Here is a 20042-nt window from a genome sequence, read left to right as displayed (position 1 = left end):
GGATCTGGAACACGGAGAGTAGAATATCTAAACAAATGCAACCAGCTAACCTCAAACACCGGTTATACTTTGAGTATCTCCTGTGTTTTTCACACATACAGAAAGACATTACTGTGACATCCACTTCAAATTGAACTACAGGGTGATGCTACGATACATGATATTGAGACACACAATTCTAATCTTATGACATTCTTAGCAAATTTACAGCAAATAGAACAAAGCACAAATTCAATTTTTATTTTATTTTATTTATTTTATTGTTTTATTTGTTTTGTGGTTTGGTGCTGTTTCTGAACTCAAAATGTCCTGTTGTAATTGGACATTTTGAGCTAATAAAGAGCACCAAACCCAACAACACTTCCCTCATGGTGCTTTATATTGTAAGGTCAAGACCCTACAATAATGCATACAAACTCCAACCCCCTAGAGCAAGCACTTTGGCGACAGTGGGAAGGAAAAACTCACTTTGAAAAGAGAGAAACCTCCGGCAGACCCAGGCTCTGGGATGGGGTGGCCATCTGCCTCGGCCAGTTGGTGATGAGGGAAGGAAGTTGGGAGAAGAAGAGTGGTTCTTTTTAACCACTCTGGTTTTAAAATTAAATTTAGATGCCCAATTTAAAGGAATATTTTAAGCCACTTTAAGAGTTTTGTCACATAGTCGCATGCACGTGTCAGTTCAATTTTAGCGTGCACACGAGAAAGCCCTAAGGATGATGTTTTGGCTCCTCAGTTTGGCGTGTTTTTTGAACGTTTTGACGATTGCTTCGTCAACCACTGGGTTGCTTGACTTCAATAAGAGTGCTGGAGAATCCCACCTGTCATGCAGTTCGTTGTACACTGTCAGGGCGAGTTGTTCAATGTTCTCCAAGGACATTTTGTAGTTTTTGGACAGAATTTTCTTCCAGATCTTATGGGAAAGCTTCTGTATAATAAAATCTGATGTTCCTGGACGCCATGTTGTCTCATTTTCTTGGCTCATGGCGTGCATTACCAGATCTTTAGTGACATTTTTCACCACTTCCTTGTACTCTTCTCTGTGTTTAGAGACACTGAGGACTCTTATTGGTAATGACAACAGGTGTTTGGTGAAGGCTGGGACAGTAATATTATCAAGCTGTTCCCTCAGATTAAAAATCAAATATTTTTCCTTGCAGTTGTGTGTTTTGCAAAGATCCTTGAGAATGGCCTTGTCTAGATTTTTCAGCCGTTTTGGGGACAGATCCAAATGTTTCAGCTCGATTTCAGGCCAGATTTTCTCAATCAGACGATCGCTGATGCAGTCAGGAGTCAGGCGCTCTGTGAAGAGCTTGTATTTAGAGGAGACTTTTTCTATGGCCTGAGAAACCACCAACTGGATCAGTCTGTTGACGCGCAACTTATCCTCCATTTTCAGTGTTTTCTCCAGTGTTGATGTTTCAGCCTTTGTCTCCAGTATTTGGTTGATCTCATCTGTGCTCTGAAACACCTGGAGGGTTTCTGATGAGGACAACTCTGGGGTTGCCGTCTCTACTGTCTCAGTCCTGGCCTCTGCTAATTCTTTGGTCTGCTTGTCCATTTTTTTCTGCATTTCGTTTGTGTCCTTGACCACTTTCTGCTCTTCCAGGACTTTATTTTCTTCCTCCAAGACTTTCTTCTCCTGCTCCAGATTCTCTCTGTGTTTTCTCTCATTCCACAGAGTTTCTGCCAGAGAGGCCTGGTGTTTCTGAACCTGTGCGAGCTCAGCAGACAGACTTTCCTTCTCCTGTTTCAGGATCAGGATTTCGCTGTCCCTCTGCCCAAGCTGCTCTTTCACACAGTTCATTTCAAGGTCAGAGGTGATGGTCTTCTCCTGATCTGAACAAGTCTGTTCCTCCTTTTCTTCTCCAGCTTGGATCTCATATTGTTCCAGCTTGGTACGCATCATTGATATTTGGGCCATCAGCTGTTTGATTTGCTGTCTGGCTGTCTTTGAATCCTCTTTTAAAAGTTTATTTTCAGACAGAGCTTTTAGGAAGGCTTTCCTAACCCGAACGAGGTCGTCCAGTGTACTCTTTGGCAGCGTGCACACAACTTTGGGTTTCTCGTGTGTCTGAAGCTGTGCAGGTTCGGGAGACAGAGTGTCCTTCTCCTGTTTCAGGGTCAGGATTTCGCTGTCCCTCTGCTGAAGCTGCTGTTTCAGACGGTTCATGTCAAGGTCAAAGTTGTTGGTCTGACCTGAACAAGTCTGATCCCCTTTTTCTTTGGTGGCGCTGCTCATTTCCACTTTGCGTGACACTGATTCATCAGTGAGTTCTCCAGCTTGGATCTCATACTGGTCCAGCTTGGCACGCATCAGTGAAATTTGGGCCATCAGCTGTTTGATTTGCTGTCTGGCTGTCTTTGTATCCTCTTTTAAAAGTTGATTTTCAGAGAGAGTGTTTTGGAAGGCTTTCCTCACCTGATTAAGTTTGTCCAGTGTACGTTTTGGCAAAGTGCACACAAATTGTGGTTTTGCTTCTTGGTTGCTCATTTTTGACATTTGAAACAACGCTACGGTGTTACAATGAAACAGATATTCAGATATGACTGAGGTGTCAGAACAAAAGTTCATCCAGTGAATCGCTCGTGACTGTAAGTAAGAAACGTGCTTGTCCAGTGCGGGTCTCACCTGCTATTTATGGAGTTGGGCTGACTTTGATGTCACAGCCTGATTCTCTTACCTTTCATCTTTGAAACAGGCCCCGCCCACAACAACGGTCCCTATTGGCTGATTGAAAATAGGTAACGCCCACAAAGAACAGGCTGTAAGAGTTTCTGACGTCATGGCTCGATTCTCTTGCCGTTCATGTTTGAAACGGGACTTAATTTGCTTAAGCATTTTGGTCACTTCATTGAACAAAGAAAAAACAGTCTAATAAATTTTACTTAGGTACTGAAAACTTACTGTTCCCTTTTGAGAGTATCTTCTTTAGGTGTTTATACCTTAGCACGTTACAAGTTTCTAGTTAATTTAATAAAAGACATCCAGTTCACTTTATTTGTTCCCTTCTTCCCTTATGTCAGACTTACATTTCAGTTCCTTAAAAATATAATCCCTTAATGTACGAGGTATTCGTGACAGTACCAAAAGAAAGTCCATTTTCATTTTCTGTAGACGGAAAAATGCTGATTATTGACTGATAATGACTGATATTTGAATCATCTGTGCTGTGTGGTGCTGGAAGATGAGCAAACATCCTCCTGATTTTGTGATACAGCCCATGTACGCTTTAATCACAGCTGCCTGTGTTATTGCAGTTTACGTCCTCGGTCTAATACTTAAAGTTATTTATTATAAAGTCTTCCATCCAAATCCTGACAAAGATGAGCTGAAAGGGGCCAGCACAGAGCAGAAACCTAAAGATGAGATGGGATTTCGTATGTTTGCAGTTGCAGAAAACATGCCAGTTTACCTTCAGTTAACCAAATATCCATATAAGGTTCAAAACAGGGTCTTAAAATGTTGTTTCTTTGCTTCCATGTATGTTAAGACAACAATGTTATTGAGTAATTTAATGTTATTCCTTGTGCTGTTTCTTTTGTTATCTGCATGTTATGTGCACTTGAACCTGTTGATTTTATTGGTTTGTGTAGTTACATATTGTGGTCACAGGGGGAGCAGTGCTTAAGGCTTTACCTGCAGTTTCCCCCAAAAAACTTAACAAGAAATGCATCTTGGGACTTCCTGTTTACTTTTATTTGTTAATGTGGAACGGGATTGTTGTGAAGAAGTTAAATTGTTGGTAAGGAATTGTTAAATATGCACATAACTCGTTGAAACATATTGGTATAATTGTAGTGCAGTGGTAAAACATCAGTATTTTAACAAGATGATGTGTTTCTGAAATGGATGATGCAAAGGACCTGTATGTGCATGAGCGGCTATTTTCTGCATGCAAGGGATAAGTTGTGAGCTGTGTGCTGCAGTATCCCAAGTGAGCTGAGATTGCTGTGGAATGTCAGTGTTTATAGAAAATGTATGTAACACTTCCACATTTTTTTTAAAAAAGGAGCCTTGTGTGATTTAGCTCTTTGTATTTTGTTCTGCACAGACAGAGGCCACTGCTGTATTTTTGTGTTTTGTATTTTATTTCATTTCCTTTCTTCCTCATATTGTACCGGCACATCTTTTTTTTTTAAATTGTTTATTCTGTTACTTTGCCACGTTGCCTCTCATGTTGTCAGTGTTCAGTACAAGTCCATATGGCTGCTGTTTGACAAAAGTAAAGGTCAAAGGACATTTTTGTTTATTGACAATAAAAACTGCACATGAAGAACCCCAGTATTTGTGTCCTGTGTGGCTAACCATTTTCCAGGCTACACTCATCTTAATGTGGAGATGAATTTGAATATGCACTTTCTGCTGTGCATTAAATCATTTCACTGTGTGTCAAACCATTTCAACATATCAGTCATTAAATTAAAGGGGAAATGAGGTGGAAAACAAGAGGCTTTAATGGTCAAATCTGTAGCATGCATATATGAAATAATTGTTGTTTACAAGTGAAAAGATCCTTTTTTAAAGGCTATTTCACTGGATCATCTTTTCTAAAGGATGTAACAGGTTACATTAAGATAAAATGATTGTCAGCAGTGATTGAGTCTGCCATCCCACCTACCAGACAAGATTTCTATGAATGTCCATGTAATCAGCCTCACTGTGTTTAGTTAAACTATCTAAGTTGATGCTACTACTTTAAGCAGCATTAGAAATTGATCTTTTTGGCCAGAGTTGATGAAAATGAGCATCAACTATTTCATATGGATTAATATTGCATTACATAAACCAAACCGTGTTCTGCAACAATTCTAAACAATAGTAATAACCCATACTAAGCGATAACCGTTTTATTACAGGCACTTGTATTAAGTATAAAACACAAACAACAATCCTAAACGTTTTCTGATCAGGTGCTTTTCTGAGTCGGGGCATTTGAACATTTCCACTAAACTTTAAACTTGTGAAAATGACTGTGATTGTATTTATGAGTTTTCTACACAACACTATAACTTTTAAATCATGTGTATTATGTTTTTGTTGTTCTTTTTATTGTGTTAAAATATTTGACTGTAATCTCTGACTTGAATCCTTTTGACAAAAGATGATAATTGCAAATTCAGCTATTCACAGAGATGAATGTTTTAGAAACAAAGGCATTTCTCTGTATTTTGCTGCCAAATCTAGTGCTACTTTCACTCATCCATTATCATTTGTTCAAATGTTTAGAGAGTGAAGGGGAAGGATTACAAGATGGTGTCCTGCTGCCATTTCTTATGGGCTCATGACGACTCACTCAGGTTTACAGCTGGATGTGGTACAGCTATGACTACTTTGACATGAAGCCAGAAGTGAATTTATGGTGTTCAATAAATTAATTGCCTCCCACCCAACACCTGAAAATCAGCTTATTTCTTTTATAACTTCAGCTATGTCTGTATCTTTAAACTGTATCTTTATATATATATGTCAAATTTCCCTCTCCCCCCTGCGGGCAGTCTTTATCCTTCAAGCTCAGGTCCTCTACCAGAGGCCTGGGAGCTTGAGAGTCCTGCTCAGTGTCTTTGCTGTTCCTAGGACTGCGCTCTTCTAGACAGAGATCTTTGATGTTGTTCCTGGGATCTGCTGGAGCCACTTATGAAGCTTGGGGGTAACTGCACCCAGCACTCCGATTACCACTGGGACCACTGTTACCCTCCAGATCCTCTGGTTGGCAATAGGGTTGCCAACCGTCCCTTAAAAAACGGAATCGTCGCGTATTTAGAAACAAAAGTACACGTCCCGTATTGAGCTGAAAAGGGACGCACTTTGTCCCGTAATACAGTGAGAATCAAACGTATTCTTTAAGTTTTAATGTAATTAACGCTTTGTTTGAAAACATACTTCCCAGCCCCGCTCCTGCTTTGTGACCAATGAGCTGACAGCGCACTTATGACAATTCGAGTATGACAATTCAGATTACCGCTCATCTCATTGGTTTAGGAAAGGTCGCTTGCGGAGAAAATACCGGAAGACAACAGATGACCACAACAAAAAGCATGGCCAACGGGGAAACAAACGCCGACACTGCGGTGCAAGTCTCAGACGACAGTACACCTGAAGCTGGGCAAACACTGTGCGATTTTCAAACTGCACCATTGGCTCGCATGGTTTATAAGTTCGTAGGTCACGATGCAGGGTCTCACACTATACGGCCCGATGCTCTGATGCGACCTGAGTGCTCACACTGTGCCTCCATAAAATGAAGGTTATAACAGAAAATCTGTCGCTCGCTCTCCCTCTCTGTCTTTCACTCACACAGACACACACCACCATCAACTTTGCTAAATTGCTAATGAAAAACACTGATCAGGCAGCTGTGATTGAGCAGCAATGTAAATCCAACTATTTTCACGGTTGTTGTGGTCGTGATAATTCGGTGATGCCACATCGAAAAGGCTCGGATGAGCTTTCCAAAGTTCTACAAGTTGTGCCTCCATCGCTTGTGTCCAGATCACACGCTGCACAGCCGTGCTGCTCCGTCTTTTTCACCGACGTTTACGTGTTTGCGCGTGAGCAGTGTGAGCGGCTGCGGTGACACCCTCACGAGCGATTGATGATCGGGAGCTGGTCGTGAGGTGTTAATCGCTTCTCGTTACCCCACGTATACTACACGATGCACGATGAAGGCCAAAATCGGGCCGATCACCAAATTGGTCGCACGACTCAAAAATCGGCTCAAAATGGGCCAAAAATCGCAGTGTAAGCCCAGCATTAGACCAGCAATGTTTGTTCCTCTCAGAGAAAGAAAAAAGGCTGCAAAAGTACAGGGAAGAGTGGGAAAAGGAAAAGAGTTATGATGCGTAATCATGGAAACAAGTGGGTTTACAAATGGGAGCAAAAGCTGAAATAATGTGCACTAAATGTGCACTGTTACAAGAATATTTTTCTTTCTATTGTTTTCTATTAATTTATATAATTTTAAGTTAAGCAGGACAGAGTTCTTTTAAAGAAAGATTTACTTTTATTCTCAAAAGTTAAGCATGACAGGCTTCTGTTTAAGAAAGAGACCTGTTTTATTGTGTTAATGTTGTCATTTTGAGCTAAAAATAAATGGCTAAATGATTTTTGTTTATTTGCTTATTTATTTCTCAGGGAGTTGGCAACCCTAGTTGGCAAGCTTGTCAGATATTGACTACGGACTCCATGTCGACTGACAGCGTGCAATAACCTGGCCGACTTATTCAACTTTATACCCTCTCTCGATCCACTCAATGGTGAGTTATTTGCTCTGTTTCTCATCTCTTCTTGTCTCACTGCCCTCGCTCTTTCGCCTCCGTGCTGCCCTGCTTCATCTTCGCCCGCTTCATCTGCACTTGGCTGGTTTTATTCTTCTTCGTTAGCGATTCAAGACGAACTTTATGGAAAGTCGTTGTGGAGAATGGCTTTATCGAGCCGCTTGTCATTGCGGTGATTCCTTACGTTATATACTGATTTGGTGAGTAAATGTTTACTGTTATTCAAACTGTTTTGTGCCTTCTCTCAGTTTAGCACCAGATTTATGATCTTGCTAGCTAGCTAGTGTTAGCCTAGCATTGCTGCTGCCTCTCGGCTCCTGTTATTTAAAATTAACTCCTTTTAAAAAGTGAAATTTTCTTTGGATTGTTTGAAATAGAAAAGTGAGCAGCTATTATATAAGAGCCCGGAAGAAACCTTTTCGGAAGGTGCAGCCGTTAAGGTTGGGGGCTTGTTTTTAGTCCATATAAAACTTTCTAACATATTAAGTTTTTATTTTTAACCCCTGTATTTATTTGAATGCTTTGTGGCAGCTTTTGAACATCTGTGCAGTGGCGGTCCTAGCCTGTTTGGCGCCTTGGGCGAACACTCCCTCTGGCGCCCATCTTCCATTGGTTTTAATTTTGCACTCCAGTATGAACACCCATCCCCCAACCCGAGGATCACCACAATATAGCGTAATAAACTTACACCTTAAGTTAGTTCACAGATTCGCTTTGTCTAGGGTTTATTTATGGGGTTACACACAACCCAGGATTCAAATCATGAATACATAATGGGCTTGGAGTTACAACATTATGAATGAAATGTGCTCTATTGGGAAGCAGCCGGCCCCCCTCTCCTTTCGACAGGTTGTGTGTGAGACTTTAATTCGTCAAACTGTAAATTATAAATTTTAAATTGTTATTGATCCCTTTACCCCTTGTCCTAAAGTGCATATTCATTTTCTTACTCTTCTTAAATTTATTGTTTGTTTACTTTCACTGCTGTAACCTGACCCTCGTCGTCTCGTCTCTCTACTGTACTCAATTCAATTCAATTCAATTTTATTTATATAGCGCCAAATCACAACAAATGTCGCCTCAAGGCGCTTCATAGATACAGAGAAAAGCCCAACAATCATATGACCCCCTATGAGCAAGCAGTTTGGCGACAGTGGGAAGGAAAAACTCCCTTATAACAGGAAGAAACCTCCGGCAGAACCAGGCTCAGGGAGGGGCGGCCATCTGCTGCGACCGGTTGGGGTGAGAGAAGGAAGACAGGATAAAGACATGCTGTGGAAGAGAGACAGAGATTAATAACAGATATGATTCAATACAGAGAGGTCTGTTAATACATAGTGAGTGAGAAAGGTGACTGGAAAGGAAAAACTCAATGCATCATGGGAATCCCCCGGCAGCCTACATCTATTGCAGCATAACTAAGGGAGGATTCAGGGTCACCTGGTCCAGCCCTAACTATATGCTTTAGCAAAAAGGAAAGTTTTAAGCCTAATCTTAAAAGTAGAGATAGTGTCTGTCTCCCGAATCCAAACTGGAAGCTGGTTCCACAGAAGAGGGGCCTGAAAACTGAAGGCTCTCCCTCCCATTCTACTTTTAAATACTCTAGGAGCAACAAGTAGGCCTGCAGAGCGAGAGCGAAGTGCTCTAATAGGGTGATATGGTACTACAAGGTCATTAAGATAAGATGGGGCCTGATTATTTAAGACCTTGTATGTGAGGAGCAGGATTTTGAATTCAATTCTGGATTTAACAGGAAGCCAATGAAGGGAAGCCAAAACAGGAGAAATATGCTCTCTCTTTCTAGTCCCTGTCAGTACTCTTGCTGCAGCATTTTGGATTAACTGAAGGCTTTTCAGTGAGTTTTTTGGACATCCTGATAATAATGAATTGCAGTAGTCCAGCCTGGAAGTAATAAATGCATGAACTAGTTTTTCAGCGTCACTCTGAGACAGGATATTTCTAATTTTAGAGATGTTGCGCAAATGGAAGAACGCAGTCTTACATATTTGTTTAATATGTGCGTTGAAGGACATATCCTGGTCAAAAATGACTCCAAGGTTCCTCACAGTGTTACTGGAGGCCAAGGTAATGCCATCCAGAGTAAGAATCTGGTTAGATACCAAATTTCTAAGCTTTTCAGCGCCGAGTACAATGACCTCAGTTTTATCTGAGTTGAGAAGCAGAAAGTTAGTGGCCATCCAAGTCTTTATGTCTTTAAGACATTCCTGCAGTTTAACTAATTGGTGTGTGTTATCTGGCTTCATGGACAGATAGAGCTGGGTGTCATCTGCATAGCAGTGAAAATGTATGCTATGTCTTCTAATGATGCTGCCTAGGGGAAGCATGTATAATGTAAACAGAATTGGTCCTAGCACTGAACCCTGTGGAACTCCATAATTAACCTCAGTGTGTGAAGAGGACTCTCCATTTACATGCACAAATTGGAGTCGATTAGATAGATATGATACAAACCACTGCAGTGCAATACCTGTAATACCTACAGCATGTTCTAATCGCTCTAATAGAATATTATGGTCAACAGTATCGAATGCTGCACTAAGGTCAAGAAGGACAAGCACAGAGATGAGTCCACTGTCAGAGGCCATAAGAAGATCATTAGTAACCTTCACTAAAGCTGTTTCTGTGCTGTGATGAGCTCTGAAACCTGACTGAAACTCTTCAAATAAACCATTCCTCTGCAGATGATCTGTTAGCTGTTTGACAACTACTCTTTCAAGGATTTTTGATATGAAAGGAAGGTTGGAGATTGGCCTATAATTAGCTAAGACTGCTGGGTCTAGAGATGGCTTTTTGAGTAAAGGTTTAACTGCAGCCACCTTGAAGGCCTGTGGTACATAGCTGATTATTAGAGATAGGTTGATCAAGTATAAGATCGAAGAATTAATCAATGGCAGGACTTCTTTGAGCAGTTTTGTAGGAATGGGGTCTAAAAGACACGTTGATGGTTTGGAGGAAGTAATTATTGACGTTAACTCAGAAAGATCGATTGGAAAAAAAGAGTCTAACTTAACATCAATGGAACTACAAGTAGCTGTAGATAATATTACATCTGTGGGATGATTATTGGTAATTTTTTCTCTAATGATAAAAATTTTATTTGTGAAGAAGTTCATGAAGTCATCACTAGTTAACGTTAAAGGGATGGTTGGCTCAAAAGAGCTCTGGCTTTTTGTCAGCCTGGCTACAGTGCTGAAGAGAAACCTGGGGTTGTTCTTATTTTCTTCAATCAGTGACGAATAGTAAGCTGTTCTGGCTTTGCGGAGGGCTTTCTTATAAAGCAACAAACTATTTCTCCAGGCTAAAAGATGATCCTCTAAATTTGTGACACGCCATTTCCTCTCCAGATTACGAGTCGTCTGCTTGAGGGTACGTGTTTGAGAATTATACCACGGGGTCATGTACTTCTGATTAGAGACCTTAGTTTTCACTGGAGCTACAGTATCCAGAGTCGTACGTAGTGAGGAGGTGAAATTATTAACAAGATAATCGACCTCTGTTGGGGTAGCGTTCAGATAGCTGCTCTGCTCTGTGTTGGTACAGGGCATTGACGATGATAACAGTGGCTGGATTATATTCTTAAACTTAGTTACAGCGCTTTCAGAAAGACATCTACTTTGATAAAGTCCACTCTCCACTGCTGCGTAATCAATTATTGTAAATGTAAATGTTATCAAGAAATGATCAGACAGGAGAGGGTTTTCAGGAAACACTGTTAAATGTTCAGTTTCTATGCCATATGTTAAAACCAGATCTAGAGTGTGATTAAAGTGGTGGGTGGGTTCTTTTACATTTTGAGAGAAACCAATTGAGTCTAACAACAGATTAAATGCCATGTTGAGGCTGTCATTTTTAGCATCTACATGGATGTTAAAATCACCCACAATAATTATTTTATCTGAGCTCAGAACTAAATCAGATATAAAGTCTGAGAAATCAGACAGAAACTCTGTGTAAGGCCCAGGTGGACGATAGATGATAACAAGTAAGACTGGTTTCTGAGTTACACAGCTGGGGTGGATAATGTTAAGCATCAGGCTTTCAAATGAGTTAAAAGTCTGTCTTGGTCTGAACTTCATGATACTGTACTGTATATAGCGGAGATGACAATAAAGTTTACTTCGACTTCAGCGCAGCAGCAAGCAGGCACACCGAGGGCTCTCACGCTCACTTATCGCGTACAGAATTTCGATGCAAATTGGTGCAAATTATAAGTCTGTATTATAATGTCTGGTGTTTTCGTGTTTGTTGGTTTGTTTTTATTTTATTTTGCGAGTTGGTTATTAGATGCTGCTCCAGCCAGCCAGAGAATCCCCCGCCGCTCCGCCCTCTCCTCCCTGTGCTGCAAGCAGCAGGCGCACCTTGCAAACGGAGGGCGCCCTTACTCCCTGCAAATGGGCGATAGAAAACCGATCGGTGCCTATGCCATTCCCAGTATGCGCTGGCATAATGTTGGGACAGCATGAGTACAAGCAAAAAAATAATTTTTGCTGATGCCCGTGATGCCGCCCTGGTCCCATGTCGCCCATATCAAAAACCGCTACTGCATCTGTGGCATCTATTAATGTCAAATCTAGCCTTTAGCCATAAGCAAACTACTTTTACATTTAACAAACATATCTGTGTAATTACATTTTAAACAATAAGAAGAAGAACAACAGTATTTTGTTTTGTGTTTAGACACATTTATTGTTGTGAAAGTCCAAAGCCATAAACCAGATTCGTGGCTTGCTAAATGGTTAAAGTCTATGTTGGCTTTATAATTTCTTCTATATTCTAAATAATGAAGTTAAATCCCACAGTTGAATCATCAGAAACATGTTGGGGTTGCCTGTGTCACATATAAACACTGCCATATGTTATATCTGGTAATTGTGCTTATTAGAAACTTTATGTATTGAAAGTTAGCTTTTAACAAGCGTGCAATGATTACATTTAAGTTAGGTGGTCTTTTCTTTAAACACATCTCTTTAGGCCTAAACTAACAGTGTTAATGCCACAAATTCAGACACAGTAATAGAGGATTTTAGTACTATATGTGCTAGTCTGATTTGGTTGTATGAGGTCTACATTGACCTTCTGTGTTGTAAGTTATAACTGCTGCACAGCTATTAAGGATCAAATCAGTTTCTAAATAATTTTCTGTTTTTTCTCCCTCTGCTTGCTTCTTACTGTCTTTGAGGCTCGGGACCAGCGCTCCCCAGGTTACATCAAACCCTTACAAGTCTGTAAGAAGAAGTAGTTGGACAGAAAGTCATCAACTGAGTGGTAACTATTTTGGTTTTCCAATATATTAATAATTGTCAGTGACATTTATATTAATCAGGCTGAGCTTTAATTATACTTTAGATCAACCTGTTTTACTTATTGTTTCATTTGTGCTTTGGTTTGGGGAAGTTGTTTCTTTATTGATCTTTTCCTGTCTTCTGTTATTAGACTTGAGACATGACTGCTCTATGCTGTTGCTGATGACTCCAGTTAATCCTGAGAGACATGTTGTGTAAGTGAATACAAACAAATACAGTTTAGTTTGCACAAACTTAGTTTGTGGGATATGATCAGTCCACACTGTCCACACAGTATATAGTCTGCAAGTTTTTGAACAGTGAAATTTGTTTTGTGCCCGAATCATTCTGCAGATCATCAGAATGAAAGTTATTGGCCGTGTTTGCTTAGCCATTTTTAAAAAATATGCTTTCGTGACATGAATGTGTTTCGGTTGGCGGTCAGGGGTATCCAGAGTGACAAGTGGGACATTACTGGGCTTAAGCCCGGGCTGTTGTTTCAGAAGCCCGGGGTTTTTTGGAGTGTAATTTGTCTCCTAGTTAGATGCCTGACTGACAGCTGTATAAAACAAAAACTACACAATATTCGAAGCACATAGCGCACAGTGGTAAATTCCCCCTAATTTTGGTATGATCCGAGCTCGGGCACTAGGCGACTGAGCACTTACGCATGTGAGCGAGGTGGGAGAAGCTGCTGCCTGCGAGTTTGCTGCAGACAGAGGAGAGCTTAAGTTTGACCAGGTACCAAAGCAAATCATTCGTACTGTACAAATAATGTAAATATGACGGTGTATCACAAAAGATTGATATCAAACTGATCACTTGACCCATATTATGTTACTTGGTCTTCGAGTGAATCAACAAATGGCGAAATGAAAAGCCGAACAACAACAATGCTATTTTTTTTCGAGAATCTTAGCTTACATGTGTGTTAATTTTAATGTTTTCAGTTGTTACCCTCCACGGCTAAACAAAGCTCTCTAAATCAGTTTCAGTTATGTGCAAATGAACACAACAATGGACATAAGCGGCTTCTTTCAAAGAAAAATACTCAGGTAAATGTTATTTTATATATTATGCTTTGTATGTTGTTCAATATATTTCTATGCAAAGCAAGAGGAATTTGAATACACAGCAGTATATCCACAGTTGAAACCAGATATTTACATACACTTTAGGGAAAAAACATAAAAACATTTTTTTACTGTTGAACATCAATTTAGAGTAATTTTTTTTGTTTTAGATAAATAAATATTGAAATAACTTTTGAATTAGTTAAATGTCAGAATAAAGAGAGAGAGCTGTCTATTTTTTTTATCACTTTCATCATATTTAGGAGTACATATACACTAAGTTTATTGTGTCTTTAATTAATAAAAAAACTCCAGACGATTCCATCTGAGCTTAAGAAGCTTCTGATAGGTTAGTAGAGTCCATGTGAGTAAATTGGTGGCACACCTGTGGATGCATATAAGGCAAAACACAGCCTGTTTCTTTGAAATGTGAAAATCCAGAGATATCAACCAAAACACCAGGAAAAGAATTGTTGAGCTCCATAAGTGTGGCTCAATTTTGAATACAATTTGGTGCCAATTGCAATTAAGAAATACAGATAGTTTACTCTTAAATTTAACAAATATGTTTTTTATATTTATCAATCTAAAAAAATAAACATTTAGTCTGATTTGATGTTTTACAATTAAAAAAGTGTTTTTGTTTTTATCTGAAGAGTGTGTAAATATCTGGTTTCAACTGTATATTTGATGATGTTGGTGTTTGGCTTGATTGTCAGCACAAAGAGGGAGAGAGAGGAACAGAGAGGGAGAGAGAGGAACAGAGATGGAGAGGAGAATGAGGACAGAAGAGAAATGTAACAAGAGCAGGTGAGACACACATGTTAGTCAAATGGTTGTTTGCCAAAACTCATGAGAACATGTATCTAGTACCTAGTGTATCTTTTTAGGTTTGTTATTTTTCAAATTCTGTATTTATTAAGTTAAGCAGGCTTGTTTGCACAACAAGGCTAAATAGTTTTATAAACTTTTCTGAATCTAAATAGTGGACTTTGGTAGAATTAAAAAATAATATGGCACAAACTAGTAACTCATCATATTATCTATGGAAAAGGAATACTTGAATAATATTGACCTTGAAAATGTTATTGATAGGTTCTCAAAACTCAGGCCTCAAAGATACAGTCTCATGTTACCACAATAAAGAGGTGTTGTCAGTGTAGTGCAGGTCTATGATGCTACTATCATCTAGTTTTGATTCTGGTAATACCTACAGCATGCTCTAATCGCTCTAATAGGATATTATGGTCAACAGTTTCGACGCTGCACTGAGGTCAAGCGGGACAAGCACAGAGATGAGTCCACTGTCAGAGGCCATAAGAAGATCATTTGTAACCTTCACTAAATCTGTTTCTGTACTGTGATGAGCTCTGAAACCTGACTGAAACTCTTCAAATAAGCCATTCCTCTGTTTACGTCCTATGTCTAATACTTAAAGTTATTTATTATAAAGTCTTCCATCCAACCCTGACAAAGATGAGCTGAAAGGAGCCAACACAGAGCAGCAACCTGAAGATGAGGTGGGATTTCGTATGTTTGCAGCTGCAGCAAACATGGCAGACCACTGTCCGTCTGCCCCATCAGCACACTGCAATAAAAGAATGAGGAAGCTGGCCGAGAACTTCTACTCCTGATGTGCACTTGTCATGTAGAATGTTTTATAGAGATCACGTGGCTCTGTTTTGTAGCACTCTGACATTTTGTCTGATTAGCCACAGATATAATATCTGAAGGTATTACTCATCTTAATGTGGAGATGAATTTGAATATGCACTTTCTCCTGTGCGTTAAATCATTTCAGTGTTTGGCATTTCACTATTCAAAATTAAAATAATTAATTGTCTGTAAATAATATTGTTATGAAGGCTAGATGCATTTCCAGGAGTGGGGAACTTTTTTCTTTGCCAAGGTCTTTAATCTTGAAAACTGCATGACACACTGGCAGACAGAAAAGACCATTTGGTGAAACCATCAATTCTGGGGATCTGGAACACGGAGAGTAGAATATCTAAACAGATGTAACCAGCTAACCTCAAACACCGGTTATACTTTATGTATCTCCTGTGTTTTTCACACATACAGAAAGACATTACTGTGACATCCACTTCAAATTAAACTACAGGGTGATGCTACGATACATGATATTGAGACACACAATTCTAATCTTGTATGACATTCTTAGCAAATACAACAAAGCACAAATTCAATTTTTATTTTATTTTATTTATTTTATTGTTTTATTTGTTTTGTGGTTTGGTGCTGTTTCTGAACTCAAAATGTCTTGTTGTAATTGGACATTTTGAGCTAATAAAGAGCACCAAACCCAACAACACTTCCCTCATGGTGCTTTATATTGTAAGGTCAAGACCCTACAATAATGCATACAAACTCCAACCCCCTAGAGCAAGCACTTTGGCGACAGTGGGAAGGAAAAACTCACTTTGAAAAGAGAGAAACCTCCGGCAGACCCAGGCTCTGGGATGGGGTGGCCATCTGCCTCGGCCAGTTGGTGATGAGGGAAGGAAGTTGGGAGAAGAAGAATGGTTCTTTTTAACCACTCTGGTTTTAAAATTAAATTTAGATGCCCAATTTAAAGGAATATTTTATGCCACTTTAAGAGTTTTGTCACATAGTCGCATGCACGTTTCAGTTCAATTTTAGCGTGCACACGAGAAAGCCCTAAAGATGATGTTTTGGCTCCTCAGTTTGGCGTGTTTTTTGAAGGTTTTGACGATTGCTTCGTCAACCACTGGGTTGCTTGACTTCAATAAGAGTGCTGGAGAATCCCACCTGTCATGGAGTTCGTTGTACACTGTCAGGGCGAGTTGTTCAACGTTCTCCAAGGACATTTTGTAGTTTTTGGACAGAATTTTCTTCCAGATCTTATGGGAAAGCTTCTGTATAATAAAATCTGATGTTCCTGGACGCCATGTTGTCTCATTTTCTTGGCTCATAGCGTGCATTACCAGATCTTTAGTGACATTTTTCACCACTTCCTTGTACTCTTCCCTGTGTTTAGAGACACTGAGGACTCTTATTGGTAATGACAACAGGTGTTTGGTGAAGGCTGGGACAGTAATATTATCAAGCTGTTCCCTCAGATTAAAAATCAAATATTTTTCCTTGCAGTTGTGTGTTTTGCAAAGATCCTTGAGAATGGCCTTGTCTAGATTTTTCAGCCGTTTTGGGGACAGATCCAAATGTTTCAGCTCGATTTCAGGCCAGATTTTCTCAATCAGGCGATCGCTGATGCAGTCAGGAGTGAGGCGCTCTGTGAAGAGCTTGTATTTAGAGGAGACTTTTTCTATGGCCTGAGAAACCACCAACTGGATCAGTCTGTTGACGCGCAACTTATCCTCCATTTTCAGTGTTTTCTCCAGTGTTGATGTTTCAGCCTTTGTCTCCAGTATTTGGTTGATCTCATCTGCACTGTGATACACCTGGAGGGTTTCTGATGAGGACAACTCTGGGGTTGCCGTCTCTACTGTCTCAGTCCTGGCCTCTGCTAATTCTTTGGTGTGCTTGTCCATTTTTTTCTGCATTTCGTTTGTGTCCTTGACCACTTTCTGCTCTTCCAGGACTTTATTTTCTTCCTCCAAGACTTTCTTCTCCTGCTCCAGATTCTCTCTGTGTTTTCTCTCATTCCACAGAGTTTCTGCCAGAGACGCCTGGTGTTTCTGAACCTGTGCGAGCTCAGCAGACAGACTTTCCTTCTCCTGTTTCAGGATCAGGATTTCGCTGTCCCTCTGCCCAAGCTGCTCTTTCACACAGTTCATTTCAAGGTCAAAGGTGATGGTCTTCTCCTGATCTGAACAAGTCTGTTCCTCCTTTTCTTCTCCAGCTTGGATCTCATATTGTTCCAGCTTGGTATGCATCATTGATATTTGGGCCATCAGCTGTTTGATTTGCTGTCTGGCTGTCTTTGAATCCTCTTTTAAAAGTTTATTTTCGGACAGAGCTTTTAGGAAGGCTTTCCTAACCCGAACAAGGTCGTCCAGTGTACTCTTTGGCAGCGTGCACACAACTTTGGGTTTCTCGTGTGTCTGAAGCTGTGCAGGTTCGGGAGACAGAGTGTCCTTCTCCTGTTTCAGGGTCAGGATTTCGCTGTCCCTCTGCTGAAGCTGCTGTTTCAGACGGTTCATGTCAAGGTCAAAGTTGTTGGTCTGACCTGAACAAGTCTGATCCCCTTTTTCTTTGGTGGCGCTGCTCATTTCCACTTTGCGTGACACTGATTCATCAGTGAGTTCTCCAGCTTGGATCTCATACTGGTCCAGCTTGGCACGCATCAGTGAAATTTGGGCCATCAGCTGTTTGATTTGCTGTCTGGCTGTCTTTGTATCCTCTTTTAAAAGTTGATTTTCAGAGAGAGTGTTTTGGAAGGCTTTCCTCACCTGATTAAGTTTGTCCAGTGTACTTTTTGGCAAAGTGCACACAAATTGTGGTTTTGCTTCTTGGTTGCTCATTTTTGACATTTGAAACAACGCTACAGTGTTACAATGAAACAGATATTCAGATATGACTGAGGTGTCAGAACAAAAGTTCATCCAGTGAATCGCTCGAGACTGTAAGTAAGAAACGTGCTTGTCCAGTGCGGGTCTCACCTGCTATTTATAGAGTTGGGTTGACGGTGATGTCACAGCCTGATTTTCTTACCTTTCATCTTTGAAACAGGCCCCGCCCACAACAACGTTCCCTATTGGCTGATTGAAAATAGGTAACGCCCACAAAGAACAGGCTGTAAGAGTTTCTGACGTCATGGCTCGATTCTCTTGCCGTTCATGTTTGAAACGGGACTTAATTTGCTTAAGCATTTTGGTCACTTCACTGAAAAAAGAAAAAACAGTCTAATAAATTTTACTTAGGTACTGAAAACTTACTGTTCCCTTTTGAGAGTATCTTCTTTAGGTGTTTATACCTTAGCACGTTACAAGTTTCTAGTTAATTTAATAAAAGACATCCAGTTCACTTTATTTGTTCCCTTCTTCCCTTATGTCAGACTTACATTTCAGTTCCTTAAAAATATAATCCCTTAAAGTACGAGGTATTCGTGACAGTACCAAAAGAAAGTCCATTTTCATTTTCTGTAGACGGAAAAATGCTGATTGACTAATAATGACTGATATTTGCATCATCTGTGCTGTGTGGTGCTGGACGATGAGCAAACATCCTCCTGATTTTGTGATACAGCCCATGTACGCTTTAATCACAGCTGCCTGTGTTATTGCAGTTTACGTCCTCGGTCTAATACTTAAAGTTATTTATTATAAAGTCTTCCATCCAAATCCTGACAAAGATGAGCTGAAAGGGGCCAGCACAGAGCAGAAACCTAAAGATGAGATGGGATTTCGTATGTTTGCAGTTGCAGAAAACATGCCAGTTTACCTTCAGTTAACCAAATATCCATATAAGGTTCAAAACAGGGTCTTAAAATGTTGTTTCTTTGCTTCCATGTATGTTAAGACAACAATGTTATTGAGTAATTTTATGTTATTCCTTGTGCTATTTCTTTTGTTATCTGCATGTTATGTGCACTTGAACCTGTTAATTTTATTGGGATGATGCAAAGGACCTGTATGTGTATGAGCGGCTATTTTCTGCATGCAAGGGATAAGTTGTGAGCTGTGTGCTGCAGTATCCCAAGTGAGCTGAGATTGCTGTGGAATGTCAGTGTTTATAGAAAATGTATGTAACACTTCCACATTTTCTTTTAAAAAGGAGCCTTGTGTGATTTAGCTCTTTGTATTTTGTTCTGCACAGACAGAGGCCGCTGCTGTATTTTTGTGTTTTGTATTTTATTTCATTTCCTTTCTTCCTCATATTGCACATCTTTTTTTTTAAAATTGTTTATTCTGTTACTTTGCCACGTTGCCTCTCATGTTGTCAGTGTTCAGTACAAGTCCATATGGCTGCTGTTTGACAAAAGTAAAGGTCAAAGGACATTTTTGTTTATTGACAATAAAAACTGCACATGAAGAACCCCAGTATTTGTGTCCTGTGTGGCTAACCATTTTCCAGGCTACACTCATCTTAATGTGGAGATGCATTAAATCATTTCACTGTGTGTCAAACCATTTCAACATATCAGTCATTAAATTAAAGGGGAAATGAGGTGGAAAATAAGAGGCTTTAATGGTCAAATCTGTAGCATGCATATATGAAATAATTGTTGTTTACAAGTGAAAAGATCCTTTTTCAAAGGCTATTTCACTGGATCATCTTTTCTAAATGATGTAACAGGTTACATTAAGATAAAATGATTGTCAGCAGTGATTGAGTCTGCCATCCCACCTACCAGACAAGATTTCTATGAATGTCCATGTAATCAGCCTCACTGTGTTTAGTTAAACTATCTAAGTTGATGCTACTACTTTAAGCAGCATTAGAAATTGAT

General features: G+C 39.8%; 1 protein-coding gene across 1 annotated transcript; it reads right to left on the bottom strand.

The window, feature by feature from the left end:
- Positions 1-242: 242 nt before the first annotated feature.
- Positions 243-18258, bottom strand: LOC148096695 (uncharacterized). Its single transcript, XM_087835492.1, has 2 exons — positions 16318-18258; positions 243-2629 (listed from the first exon to the last, which is right to left on the bottom strand). The coding sequence occupies exons 1-2, from the start codon at positions 18193-18195 to the stop codon at positions 686-688; spliced, it is 3822 nt and encodes a 1273-aa protein (XP_087691618.1). The 5' UTR covers positions 18196-18258; the 3' UTR covers positions 243-685.
- Between the last annotated feature and the right edge of the window lie 1784 nt (positions 18259-20042).

The sequence above is a fragment of the Neolamprologus brichardi genome, chromosome 22 (genome assembly GCF_056152115.1).
Source record: "Neolamprologus brichardi isolate AB-2024 chromosome 22, ASM5615211v1, whole genome shotgun sequence".
NCBI lineage: Eukaryota > Metazoa > Chordata > Actinopteri > Cichliformes > Cichlidae > Neolamprologus > Neolamprologus brichardi.
Note: the sequence above shows the minus strand (reverse complement) of the source record. Positions and strands in the feature narration are given on the sequence as shown.

Bases quoted from the DNA above. Each gene is read 5' to 3' on its own strand.
- LOC148096695 (XM_087835492.1), bottom strand. From the start codon at position 18,195: ATGAACTTTTGTTCTGACACCTCAGTCATATCTGAATATCTGTTTCAT. The intron at 2,630-16,317 runs GCACGCTAAAAT...CATAAATAGCAG, and splicing joins TCTTTAGGGCTTTCTCGTGT to GTGAGACCCGCACTGGACAA.